The 12527-nt window shown below is 44.8% G+C and overlaps 1 protein-coding gene across 1 annotated transcript in view; it reads right to left on the minus strand.

The window, feature by feature from the left end:
- Positions 1-12527, minus strand: part of LOC124000473 (protocadherin-1-like) — a 144531-nt gene that overhangs the window by 110028 nt on the left and 21976 nt on the right. The window contains exon 3 of the mRNA XM_046306846.1: positions 10099-12285. Coding sequence (XP_046162802.1) covers positions 10099-12285 — 2187 coding nt within the window. The remainder of the gene's footprint in view (positions 1-10098; positions 12286-12527) is intronic.

Below are 12527 nucleotides of genomic sequence, written 5' to 3' on the forward strand. Positions count from 1 at the left end.
AATAATAGTGAAGACGTTAAAACTATGAAATAACACATATGGAATCACGTAGTAATCAAAAAAGTGTTAAACAAATCAAAATATATTTTATATTTGATATTCTTTAAAGTAGACACCCTTTGCCTTGATGACAACTTTGCAGACAATTGAACCGTTCCGTGACCTGTAATGAATGATCTGTATGAATGAGATATATGAACCCTGTCAACATGTTCCATAGCTTTTCTGCCAACAGTTAAACAGCATAATGAGGCCTTCAGTAATGTATCAATAGAGGGTGACAATCATCTCCAGGGATAATAATGAGCTTTATCACACTATGACACACAGAAAGCCACAATTCTATCAGCAGAACAATAGCAGACACTATGTTGTGGCTCAGTGCAAATCTCCAAAGGGGACTGGCTGCTTCATATAATACTTATCAAATCTCAGGTGACATTTCATATGGCTGCAGATCAGAAACAATCCATCCCAGGGAGATTTCCTGCAGTTTCTGATAATCATTTTGTTGAGAGAGCAAAAAATCCTGTGGTGCACCATATCAGTCTTCGCTGGGAGTGCTTTGTTTACACTGACATGAATACAAGAAGGCGAGGCGAAAGATAAAATCTGATTTCTAAATCGGTAGGCATGGCAAGATAATGTTGGTTTACATGGAAACGGTTGCCAATAGCAAATACAAAAAACACAGTGACTTCAACAAATGAGTAAATTGAGAGCTGCATAATATTGACGGTGCAATGTAAAAGTAGGAAGCAAATACGGTTTATTTTCTACTTTTTTTTATCAGCCTTGCTAAATTGAACAAGAATTGATAAACAATATTAAAGTGATATCTGTCATGCCTTCCATTGCCCACAACAGACCCTTCTCTAAATGAAAGTCCATACTGGGCCGGTGAGCCTACATATTTTTCCAGATCAATCTTTATAATCTTTGTAGTTTTGACCATATGTTGATTGATACAAACACCTCTTTACTCCAAATCCATTATACTGTATATGCAATATTTTCTCTGGCAATTCTGATAGATTTGCATTCATCTTGTATGCACTGCACTGTATACGATTGCAGTACAGGCCCTACAATTTGCATTATAATAAACGATCAGTTGCCTGCTCGCTGTATTCCATTTATGAACAAGAATGTGTAGGCTTTGTACAGGCTGTACTGTAACTGCTCTACTCTATTGTGTTGATCATATTGAGTATTGGATTTTATAGTCCTCTTACTATTGCCTAACAATGGGTAGTCTTCAGCAGACTGGAGCTGCTGTATTAGCATGGGCATGGTGGATCTGGGAAGATTAAGACAGACAGCTCCACAGCATATCACGGTGGCCCTGCTGCTCTCTCCCTTATCAGGCTTCAGCCCAATACACAGAACAACAGGGCTGAAAGAACAACAGCAAAGGAAGCCAAGCAATTAATTGCCTTCTCTGCCTGGCATCCCATTTCAACACTCAAGTAAAGAAAGTCTATTAGAGAAGCAGGACGATGATTCAAGCTCAACAATAATCACAGATGAAATATACCTTTTATCCTGCCTTTAGTCAAATAGCACTAGACTGCAACCATACTATTGAAATGCAATACAAGTTGTGATACAGCCCTAGGCAATCTATGGGATTTCAATTGTATTAGTAGCTTGAATATTAGGCTAGTCACAAGGGAATATATATATATATATATATATCTATATATATCATGTACAAATACCTTTTCCATGGCAAAAGCTTCCTGTGCTTATACAACAAGGAAGGAGAAGGGAGAATGAGAGCAAGTTAGAGGAGAGAGGGAGGCTAAAAGAAAGATAGAGAGAGAGAGAGAGTAAGACCAGAAGCAGGAGCGAGAGAGTAAATGCAAGAGAGTAAAAGCAAGAGAGAAGTGGAAAGAAAGGAGTATACAGTATCTAGGACAGGTGGATAGTGGATATAAGAGTCAGGGAGGGAGGAAAGAAAGATTATAAGGGTGATGGAGAAGGTTGAGAGGGATGAGGCTGGCATTTGGGGGAGAGGAGGTGGTTCATTTGTCACTGTCAGATTGGTTTGCTTCTCCTTCATAAAAGCGAGGACAGGCCCTGCCCCCCCCCACACACACACTCCATCCACCCTCCACTCCATCCAACCATCCTCCAGTCCATCCATCCACCTCCCTTTCTCCCTAAACTTGCCCCTCATTCCAGAACTGAAGATGAGGATCCACCCTGAGCTACAGTTCATTTTGTACACACAGTATTCTTTATGCTTGCATGGACACAGTATTGTAACGACACTCAGTACAGTATATAGGCATATATCCAGAATGGAAAGTCCTAGAATGTTTAGCCTCGTTCCACGCAAAACAAAATACTTTACCGCTAAGCAATGCTATTGAAATCTAATTTAGAACACAAATATAAAAACGTAATTGACAGAATTATCATATTGGCGTGTGTTTGTTAAGTGTTTGATAATAAAGTATGTCCATATAATCTCATTAATTCTTACAAAGCCTGAATGCCCTAATGAAAAAAAGATGGAGGTTGGAGAGGATAAATGGAAGATTTGCTTTGGTGAAGCAGTAGCTAATATGATGGAAAAGCAACGGTTCCGTTTGCCCAGTGTACCCATGGCCCCCCTTCCTTCCTCCCTGTATGTATCCCTGGTCCAGGAGCAGAGTGGATGCTGACATAGCACTCCTGATGCACCGCAGGCAGAATTGGACAAACTCATTTATTGGCTGAGAGTTGCCTGCGACCACCTCCATGTAATGAATGGTGTAGTCTGCATCCTCTGTTTCAAAGCAGAGAAAAAACCTATTTGGCATGGCATATGTGGCAACCAGACTTAAGAGCTGGAGGCTGCAGGTTCAATCCTCAGATGGGGACACCACTGTGTATCCTTGAGCGACGGTAATTAACCTGAATTGTCTGTGGTGTGCACTCAACTGTGTAATATGTAAAACCCAGAGATATGTTATTCAGCCATGCTGGATAATGATGTCTCCTGAGCAATTAAACAACTAGGGTAATATTTGTATTATGATTTATAGTATGTGTATTATTAGAGGTTATGTGTTTGTGTTGGGTCCTCTATAGTGGTCTCCTCCAGCCAAGAGCTGGTCCAACAGTGGGAGAGTGGGAGAGCTGGTCCCACGGTGAGAGAGTGGGAGAGCTGGTCCTAAGGTGAGAGAGTGGGAGAGCTGGTCCTACGGTGAGAGAGGGGGAGAGCTGGTCCTACGGTGAGAGAGTGGGAGAGCTGGTCCTACGGTGAGAGAGTGGGAGAGGTGGTCCTACGGTGAGAGAGTGGGAGAGCTGGTCCTACGGTGAGAGAGTGGGAGAGCTGGTCCTACGGTGAGAGAGTGGGAGAGCTGGTCCTACGGTGAGAGAGTGGGAGAGCTGGTCCTACGGTGAGAGAGTGGGAGAGCTGGTCCTACGGTGAGAGAGTGGGAGAGCTGGTCCTACGGTGAGAGAGTGGGAGAGCTGGTCCTACGGTGAGAGAGTGGGAGAGCTGGTCCTACGGTGAGAGAGTGGGAGAGCTGGTCCTACGGTGAGAGAGGGGGAGAGCTGGTCCTACGGTGAGAGAGGGGAGAGCTGGTCCTACGGTGAGAGAGTGGGAGAGCTGGTCCTACGGTGAGAGAGTGGGAAAGCTGGTCCTACGGTGAGAGAGTGGGAGAGGAAGAATATTTTACCAGCAATAGACAGAGACACTGAGGCAAATTACCCATCTCATGCCTGTCTCTCCCATTCAATCCTATCTCCTTATCGCCTCACATACTACAGTATTTATCCAATTTTCTTGCTTGATTTAAAGCACTTTAATTGGATTTCATCATCCAGACAGGTGTTTTTAAACAGATAATTAACACTGGTGTTTCGTCCATCTCTCTCTCACACACAAACCCACTCATCTCTGTTCTTCTCCCTCTCCATTTGCCCTGTGTGGAGATAACAGTGTAAAACCACCATGAACATAATAATCTCTCAGTAGGCCTAAAGCACAAACATCTGAGTAGGTAATGGTTTGGTAATGTCAATAGAGTGAAAGGAGCTCCATTTGGTAGAGAGAAGAAATGTATTAATAACATAAAATAAGTACTTCATACTGTATTAAAATGATTTCCAAACATGATATTGAGATGAAACCATAACATTGAGAAAAATCATTAACATTGAGAAATGTTAAAGACTTCAGGCACAAGCTATTCATCATACCTACAGTAAATCAGTATTCCCCAATATAATCATGATTCTGCTGCATACCAATTAAGCAACGGACAGATATCTTCAGAAGGTTAATCAAGACTGAGTTGGAGCACCCTGATAACACCTGCATGCCCTACAGGCCCTAGCCTGAGGAATATTAGCCAACACCTTTAATTAAAATACATGCGCTGATCATTACTTTTCACCGTAGGCTAAACAAATACATTCAGAGCCACACTCATGCATTGTAAGCCGAAAGAGATTGAAGTACATTAACATGTCTCAGAGCAGCATGCACAATAAACTGTTCTTTTGACTAAGAAACACAATTAAAAGCTTGGTCGCATAGGCCATTAAAGCTGAGCATGGAAGGTTTTGTCTTCATCTATTCCAAGGATTCTTTTCATCTGTCAAGCTGGAACATATTGAGTTCAAAAAAGTTGTTTATGACTGATATAGGCAGGCCGAGCCATCAGAACCATTCCCATTGTCATAGATGCTAAGTTCTTCCTTATCATCCCATTTTCAAAGATTTATGCAATTAAGTCATGTTCTTCAGGGCCAACATGAAACAGCAGTGAACATCTTTTTGCAGCAACCCAAGAGCCAGCAGGGTTCAATATTTATGAAATGTTTTAGTATCTTTGGTCCCTAGTGTGGCGAAGACACAGAAAGAAATAATGATCACTTCTCATGTCAGCCAGCATTGGTCAGCAAGGGAAATGAAATTATGCAATTACTTATTGAAGAGTGGGTTTTTTTCAGGGCTTTTGGGTGATTTTGAAAAGTGGATCATTATCCACAGCGATGCACCAGGAAACAATCATTTACGGCCAAGTCAGGGAATGAGCTATTTTGGATTTAGAAATTCCCAATTGCTGCCTAAAACACGTCTGCCTTTCAAAGATTTGGGTCAAACTCATCAAACATAATTAGCATTGCACTAATAACTCGAGAGGCAGAGCCCTCACAGCTGCATACAGTGTTCCCCCAGAAATGAGTACAGAGAGGAGGTGCTAGAGGAGATGCTAGTGGAGGTGCTGTATGTTGGAGTACAGTTAAGTGGGGTAAACTTCAGGACAAGCACACAATACACTATTTCTGATGCATTCTGTTCTGCTTTTAAGACAGAGTATATTACATTATTCATGTCATTCATCTTTAATGTTGGGCATTTTTTTCTTGGTTACATGACGTTTTACTACGGGCACTTCATATAACCGAAGTTGCTGCCAAGCCCAGACCTCATGAAAGCAAATCAGCCTTAATGAAGAATATGTAATAAACTTCAGAGATAAAAATACTGTAAACACATGAGAAAACTAATCAGTCATGTGCATAACGGTTACCAATAAAATCGACATCACAACAATTACTGCAAACAATCCATGTCCTGGCTAACTTACTGAAACATTGTATACATTGGTATTATCATATTAATAAATATGTATTAAAATGAGCCTCATGTAATCAGATACCACAGCATAACGAATAAAATCCATTGGGTGTAAAGATTTCCAATGAAATATAGCCTTACGCTGACTTGGGTATTATGCAAAATATGACATTTAAATCTACAATTAAATAAATAAGCTTGATTGAATCTGTGTAACTGGGCACCTCTGTGGCTGAGTGGCCTTCAAGGTGTATGTGTGACTGTATACTTTCCTAATGGGTCTAAATGGATTTTATGGTGCTCTATACGGACCTCTAATGGGGTTACATGTTGGACGGGTCTGTTGTTCTCCTCCCCACTTTTCTGTCTCTGTCTGAGTTCCTAATATGACCTGTAGACAAATACACACCCTTCCCTCTTTCTTCCTTTTTTCACCTCTCACTCATTCACCCCTCGTCTCATCCCATACCCCCCCCCTCTCTCTCCCTCTCCATCACTCTCTCTGTGTACAAGGGATAAAACACCTCTGCAATGTTAAACATTCTGGAGGTTCTGTATGTTTCCATTGGCATGCACCATCCTGATGCTTGGTTAGAGACAGTCTAGTCTGGGTTTTTATCTTTTTCAATTCCCTCACTGCAGAGATGGGAGCGCGTTCACTGACTAAGTAAACACGATAGCTATCTGGCCTTAAGAAAACAGTTCTCTTTTGAAAATTAGCTTAGTTACACAATACACAGATTTCATACTGCTCCAAGTTACAGACGAGAGGAGAATGAACAATATTCAGAGTTTAAAAAAGTGAGGAACAGAGGAGAAGGAAGAGTGCAAGAGAAAGAGAGGAAGATAGAGGGAGATGGGGACAAGAGAGGAGTCTAGAAGTTAAACCAGCAGGAGAGAAAATACCGTGGCACATTATTGAGGGACGCTTTGGCGCTAAGCTGCTTATTGATAAAAGCACTAATCCGCCTGGCAGAAGGTAAGGAGGCTGGGATGTGTGGTGATAAAATATCTGAGCTAAAGGCAATGCCATCAGGGACCTGAGCCTCCACAGAGTTTTACCTAAAGGAGCTTCTCTTTGTATTTTTACATAAAAGTGGGAATCTGACCATGGGCAGCCCACAGAAAGCATCTGTCTGCAGAGAAATGAGAATGGAACATAGGCAACCAAAGGCTTAGTTTTACTTTAGTTTCAGATAGATGCTGGGAGAGTGTCACTTTCTAATATTATTCTGCCTGAATTGCCAGGTAATTTGATCCAATCAACATGGGGAAAAGGGAGTCATATTATAAGGGGGCACATTGGGCTTGAAGATCATTATCATCGTCATTTTTCCTGTGTACAGGTGCCACATATAAGTTACCATGACAACCTGTCTGTACATTTGCTCTGGCTAGGCTGTGGGTTTGACTGTGCCCTGGGAGACTCACTTGGTCTCCAGATGTAATCTCTCATAACAGGTAATCAAAGGAAAGTTAGTTGTAAATGGCCCACTTCAACATAGCAGCAGTGCAGAGTGCACTGTGCTTTCACTTTACATTCTCACCATTCACACCCAATATAGGGTCTCCGAGACCAACCATCCCCGGCAAGTCAATCTCTGAGGTCATCCACATTTACCAATCCCTTAATACAAGGCCAGGCCAACCAGTCTCAGATGGCAGGCCTCGACTATTCTGTCTAAGAATGCTATGTCAATTAAATCAATCCCTATGTCCCGGTTCGAAGACCCTCAATTTCATTAGAGTCAGTGTGCTAATTGAAGTCGTTTGTTTTTCTGCTTTCCTCCTTGTCCTCACTGTGTTGACTCGATCACCCCAGTGGGAGGCTTGCTGTGGCTCCAGGTGTATTAGAATGACTCATTACCTGGTGAATTTCCCTCACTGGGACATCTCTCTCTCCAGTATCTACTAACAAAATATTTGCTGACAATTGATCTGTCTTTCCACTCAGGGTAAATTAGGGTCTTGGTCTGCTATGAAATACTTCCTCCTAATTCTACATTGTTTCCTGCTACATAGGATGTTAGTGGGAAATGTCTGGTAGTGTTTTGAATCAGATAGTAGAAGATGACTCTGCACTGTGTGTGTCTGATAAGGGTGCTATCCAGATGGATGGATTGAGAGAGAGGGTGGGCGGGCGGGGGGTGGAAACAGAGCAAAAGAGAGAGTAAGAGAGAGCAGAAGAGAGGGAAAGTCTACATCATGGATGGCATGGATTTGCTCTGAACTGAGAGTTTCTGTTCTCTCAGAAAGAGAGAAAGTGATAAACAGAGTATTAGGCGTGACGGCATTGTAAAACATCTGAGGAGATGGAGAGGGGATTCTGTTTCTGGCCTCGCCCCTTGAAATGCATCTATTCACCTCTCAGATAGCGAACTCAAACTGGGGTAATACTAGCTCACAGGGATGCCTAGAGTACACCCAGTGCATGGCCAGTTTAATAATAAAGTAGGGTTAATTAAGGCTAGCCCTGAATCCTCTCTGAGAATCCCTCAGGTTGGCTGAAGATGGAGTTAGGGAGCTGCCCGCTGCAGTGGCCGAGATGAAGGCGGAGCCCCACAGGGGGACAACATTTAGCTATCTCTGACTAATAAGGCATTTTAATTGCGTGGATTTAATTTAAGTACAGATTTACGGCTTCACAAGCGCTCCTCACGCCCACTTACAAATGAACTGGGAAGGCCTTTCCCTTGATCTTTCTCTGTGTGCTAATATCTCTCACACTGGTTATTTCTCTCCTACGGAGGAGGGACACATCATTAAAATGCTATTTGAAAGAAAAGGTGTCAGATCTTTGGCCCGACTGGGCTAATTATCAACACTCTGGGCTCAATGTGAGCTAGTGGTCTCCCCGTTAACCACCACGTAATTTCACACATTTGGAATGAGGGAGAGCGTGTTGGGAAAACCCATAGATACATATCCCTCAAACCAACCGTAAGATCCCACCTTGCCGTAACATCTCACACAGCTCTGTATAGGCTTCAGATCATGTCACTGGAAAATGAAGTGGTTGTTTACTCTTAGATATCATCCTCCATGTCAAACATGCTTGCCCTGCATCCAGTTTTGGAGTTAAATAGAGAAGAGGTGAAACCACCAGAGATATAAATATGTGCTGACAGAGAATGGCAGCACCAGTGTGCTTACATTCAACACTGCCAACATCTTTGAGAAGCTCAGACACCTGAGCACATCTTCGCTGAAAATGTGAGTCATTGTTGAGAGCAGCCTGGATGACTAGAGTAAGCTCTCCACACCACACTTGTCACTCCGCTAGGCAGCGACTTAATTATTTATTTGGGTAAATCTGTTCTTCCTGATGTGATGGGGATGCCATACATGGAGGTAACATCTGCTAAGGTATGTCACATGAGTTTCCTCGTCTGTCCGTGTTTTTAAAGCGACCTGTCAATCAAATCACACACATCTCGAAACACTATACACAGTCACGCAGAGAAACACAAACACCGAGATGGAGAGGCTAGCGTGATGCACAGGTGCACAAAACACAGTAGCAGTAGCGTGTAGCTGGACTAGATATTTATTTCCTCAGATATACCCAAAACCTACCTCGACACAGACATACTCACATAGACCCAAACAAACAAACCCACTGCTGGGCTGCATTCCATTGTCACTTTGCTCACATATGCTGTCCATCACTGACACAGTGGTGACAGTGGGTGGCTGTTCTCTCTTCTAACTCTCTTCACCCACAGGGGCTTGCAATCGGCCAAACTGTCAGACAACATCTGCTGAAACTACCAACCAGCCACTAGCCAACCAGTGGTAACTGACTGGGCTAGAGTGTCACACACATATAAAGAGCCCAGTCACCCATTTCCCCTTAACATTAGGTTCAATTCTTGAACATACTGTCCCACGGAGGTTAAGCTAATAGACTTGCAGAGACGCACACAATCAGTACATACAGTATGCACAAGGATAGACATACTGTCCCTAATTTATTTTTGCATTCTAATCCTCTCTGAGCCAATTAATATTTATGTTTCCATGGCAATGGTAGAAGGGTCAGAGCCTAGCCTAGGCAGTGTGAAGTGTGAAGATAAGTGCAGTGTGAAGATAAGAACATGTGACCTGTATGGTCTGCAGGGCACGAGGTCAGGCAGAAGTGTAAGAGTAAGTCACTCAGACATGGACCTCGCCCTCTTCCTCACGTCCTCTGTTCACCAGCTAGCTTAATGAACCCAGGGGAAAAGGGGAGAGAAGAGGCAGGAGAGGCAGGCTCCGCTCCACCTCCCTAAAAGAGACCAAAAGGTATTTCTTGCGCCCTTTCTCCCTGAAAGTGAATGTACATTATCCTAATTGCTAAAGCCTTTTTAAAGTACTGATTGTGTGTGTAAATCAAGTGGTAAAAAGTCAGCCAAGAGCATTCTGAAAGTACTGCTTGATAATTTTTCTGCTGGAATTTCCAAGCGTAAGACCCCCATCAATAGCCTTAAATACCTACCATTGTCAGAGACAATAATAAATAAACTGACTCTTACCTGTTTGCTGTTGTACTTTGGCTGGCTGGCCTTGTAGCTATAATCCGAGTACTGGTCTGAACCTGTTGAGTTGTCATCTCCTCCAATCCCTACGAAGGTGTTAGTGGCAGGGAGGTCCTGGACCACATGATGCTTCTGGGAGGCCGACGGTGACTGGGCCTGCAGCTGGATGGAGGGCAGGGGAGAGTTGGAGCGGTAGTGTCTGCCCAGGTCAGGGCTACCTGGGGGATATGTCAGGGGAAGGTGGATCCTGGGGCTGTCGTTGACCCCTTCCAGGTTGAACTTGAGACTCTTCTGGAGGCTGACCTCTTCCTCCTCTCCCAAGGGCTTGGGGGACTTAGAGGGCTTTCCTTTCCTGCCCTTCTTGCCTTTGCTGTTCTTGGGCCCCTGCTTGGGGGTGTAAAGGTCCTTGGTCTCCTTCTTGCCAGCCTGGTAGCCACTCTTCGTCTCCCTCTGAATGCGGTGGCGGATAAACACCACCACCACAATCACCATGACAACGCCTGCCACTCCAGCCAGGCTGCCGTACAGGATGTTACTGCGCTGGGCGGCAAGGCCGTAGTCAGGGTCACCAGCGATGTCTGTCTCCAGAGGCGTGTAGAGACTGTGTCCCACCAGCGCCTCCACCAGGCTGACATTCGAGATGGTCTCATTGACGAAGATGTGCACCAGGGCAGTAGTGTGGCGTGCAGGCTTGCCTCTGTCACTCACCCTAACCACCAGGCGATGGAGCCCACCATGTTTCTGGGTCAGCTCCTTGGCCAGGGTGATCTCCCCAGTAGTGGAGGAGATGCTGAAGAGTTCATAAGGGTTTCCACCAGTGATGCTGAAGACCAGCTCTGCATTGGGCCCAGTGTCCAGGTCTTCAGCTTCCACTAGCTCCACACGGCTGTCTGGGGAACCTAGAGGGGACAGATGTCTGAAGGAGGAGTTGGAGGGCTTGGTGACCACAGGATCATTGTCGTTTTCATCCAGGACATTGATGGTAATGCCTACATAGGAGGACCTGGGAGGCTCTCCCCCATCCATGGCCTTCAGACGGAAGCTGAAGCTGCTCTCCTTTTCCCGGTCAAAGGAGATGCTGGACAGGATGGTTCCTGTTCCGTTCTGAACCACAAACCTTCCTCCGTCTGGCTCCACAGAGAGCTGCACTCTTGCGTTCTCTCCCTGATCTATGTCCAGCACCGTCACCATCCCAACAGCGCTGAGTGGGGGCATGTTCTCCAGAACAGAGAAACTGTAGCCACTCAGCATGAACTTAGGGTCGTTGTCATTGCGGTCCAACACATTGACCACGACCGTGGCTGTTCCTCTGTGACTGGGGGAGCCTTTATCGGCTGCGGTGACCCTGAACTCATAATGCGCTCTATGTTCTCTGTCCAGAGGGCTTTGTGCCCTCACCTCCCCTGAGTCAGGGTCAATCTCAAACAGGCCTCTAGTAGATGTGTCTGCTACGATGCTATAGACAAGCTCTGCATTAGTGCCACTGTCAGGGTCTGTGGCAACCACGTCCACAACCTTGTCCCCTGGCTGGTTCTCCTCTGTAAAGTTAACCTCGAACAGGGTCAGGGAAAACACTGGAGAGTTGTCATTAACATCAGTCACCTGCACCTTTAATGAGTTAGTACTGGAGAGAGCTGGATTGCCAGAATCAACAGCCACAATCTCCACACGGTATTCCCTTACCTTCTCATAGTCCAGTGGGGTGGTGGTCTGCAGGAAATATTTTCTCTTGTTGTCAGTGGACGATTCACTGGCCGGGCGCAGCTGGAAAGGCACGTCCCCTGCGACCACACAGGTGACCACTGCATTCTCCCCCTCATCCCTGTCAGACACCTGGACCAAGGCCACCGCCGTGCCCACGGGCATGTCCTCTGATATGTTGGCCACACCGTCACTGTGGCTCACCAGGCCAATCCCACGGATCTCCACAGCAGGGGAATTGTCGTTCTGGTCAGTCACCTCGATAGTAACAAAGGTCTTGGAACTTTTGGGTTGGGGACCTTTGTCTCTGGCCAATACGTAAAATGTCAAATCGCTGATTTCTTCCCGATCCAAAGGCCCTTTGACATAGATGATGCCAGTGGAACGATCAATTCGCAGGAGTTTTGGCACTGGGTCTAATGCCTGGTGTAGCGTATACTCTATCTCTCCATTGGGGCCCATGTCAGAGTCATTGGCTTTCACCTGCAATCAGAGACAAGGGATTATGTAAAACGTTGGAATAAGGGTAAGAATTCAGGGATTATGTTAGCAAATGGAGGTATGGGTAAGGGGTTTAGGTTTGTCATTGAAGTTAGCTTACAGCAGGTGGGAGATAAGGGCTTCTAAATGTGCATATTAACAATATTTTGCCATAATATGTAAACACACCATCTCAGCTTCAGAGACACATGCATGTAAAGGATGCAAATGTCAACTGAGGTTTT

Source organism: Oncorhynchus gorbuscha, linkage group LG16 (assembly GCF_021184085.1).
Source record: "Oncorhynchus gorbuscha isolate QuinsamMale2020 ecotype Even-year linkage group LG16, OgorEven_v1.0, whole genome shotgun sequence".
Lineage (NCBI taxonomy): Eukaryota > Metazoa > Chordata > Actinopteri > Salmoniformes > Salmonidae > Oncorhynchus > Oncorhynchus gorbuscha.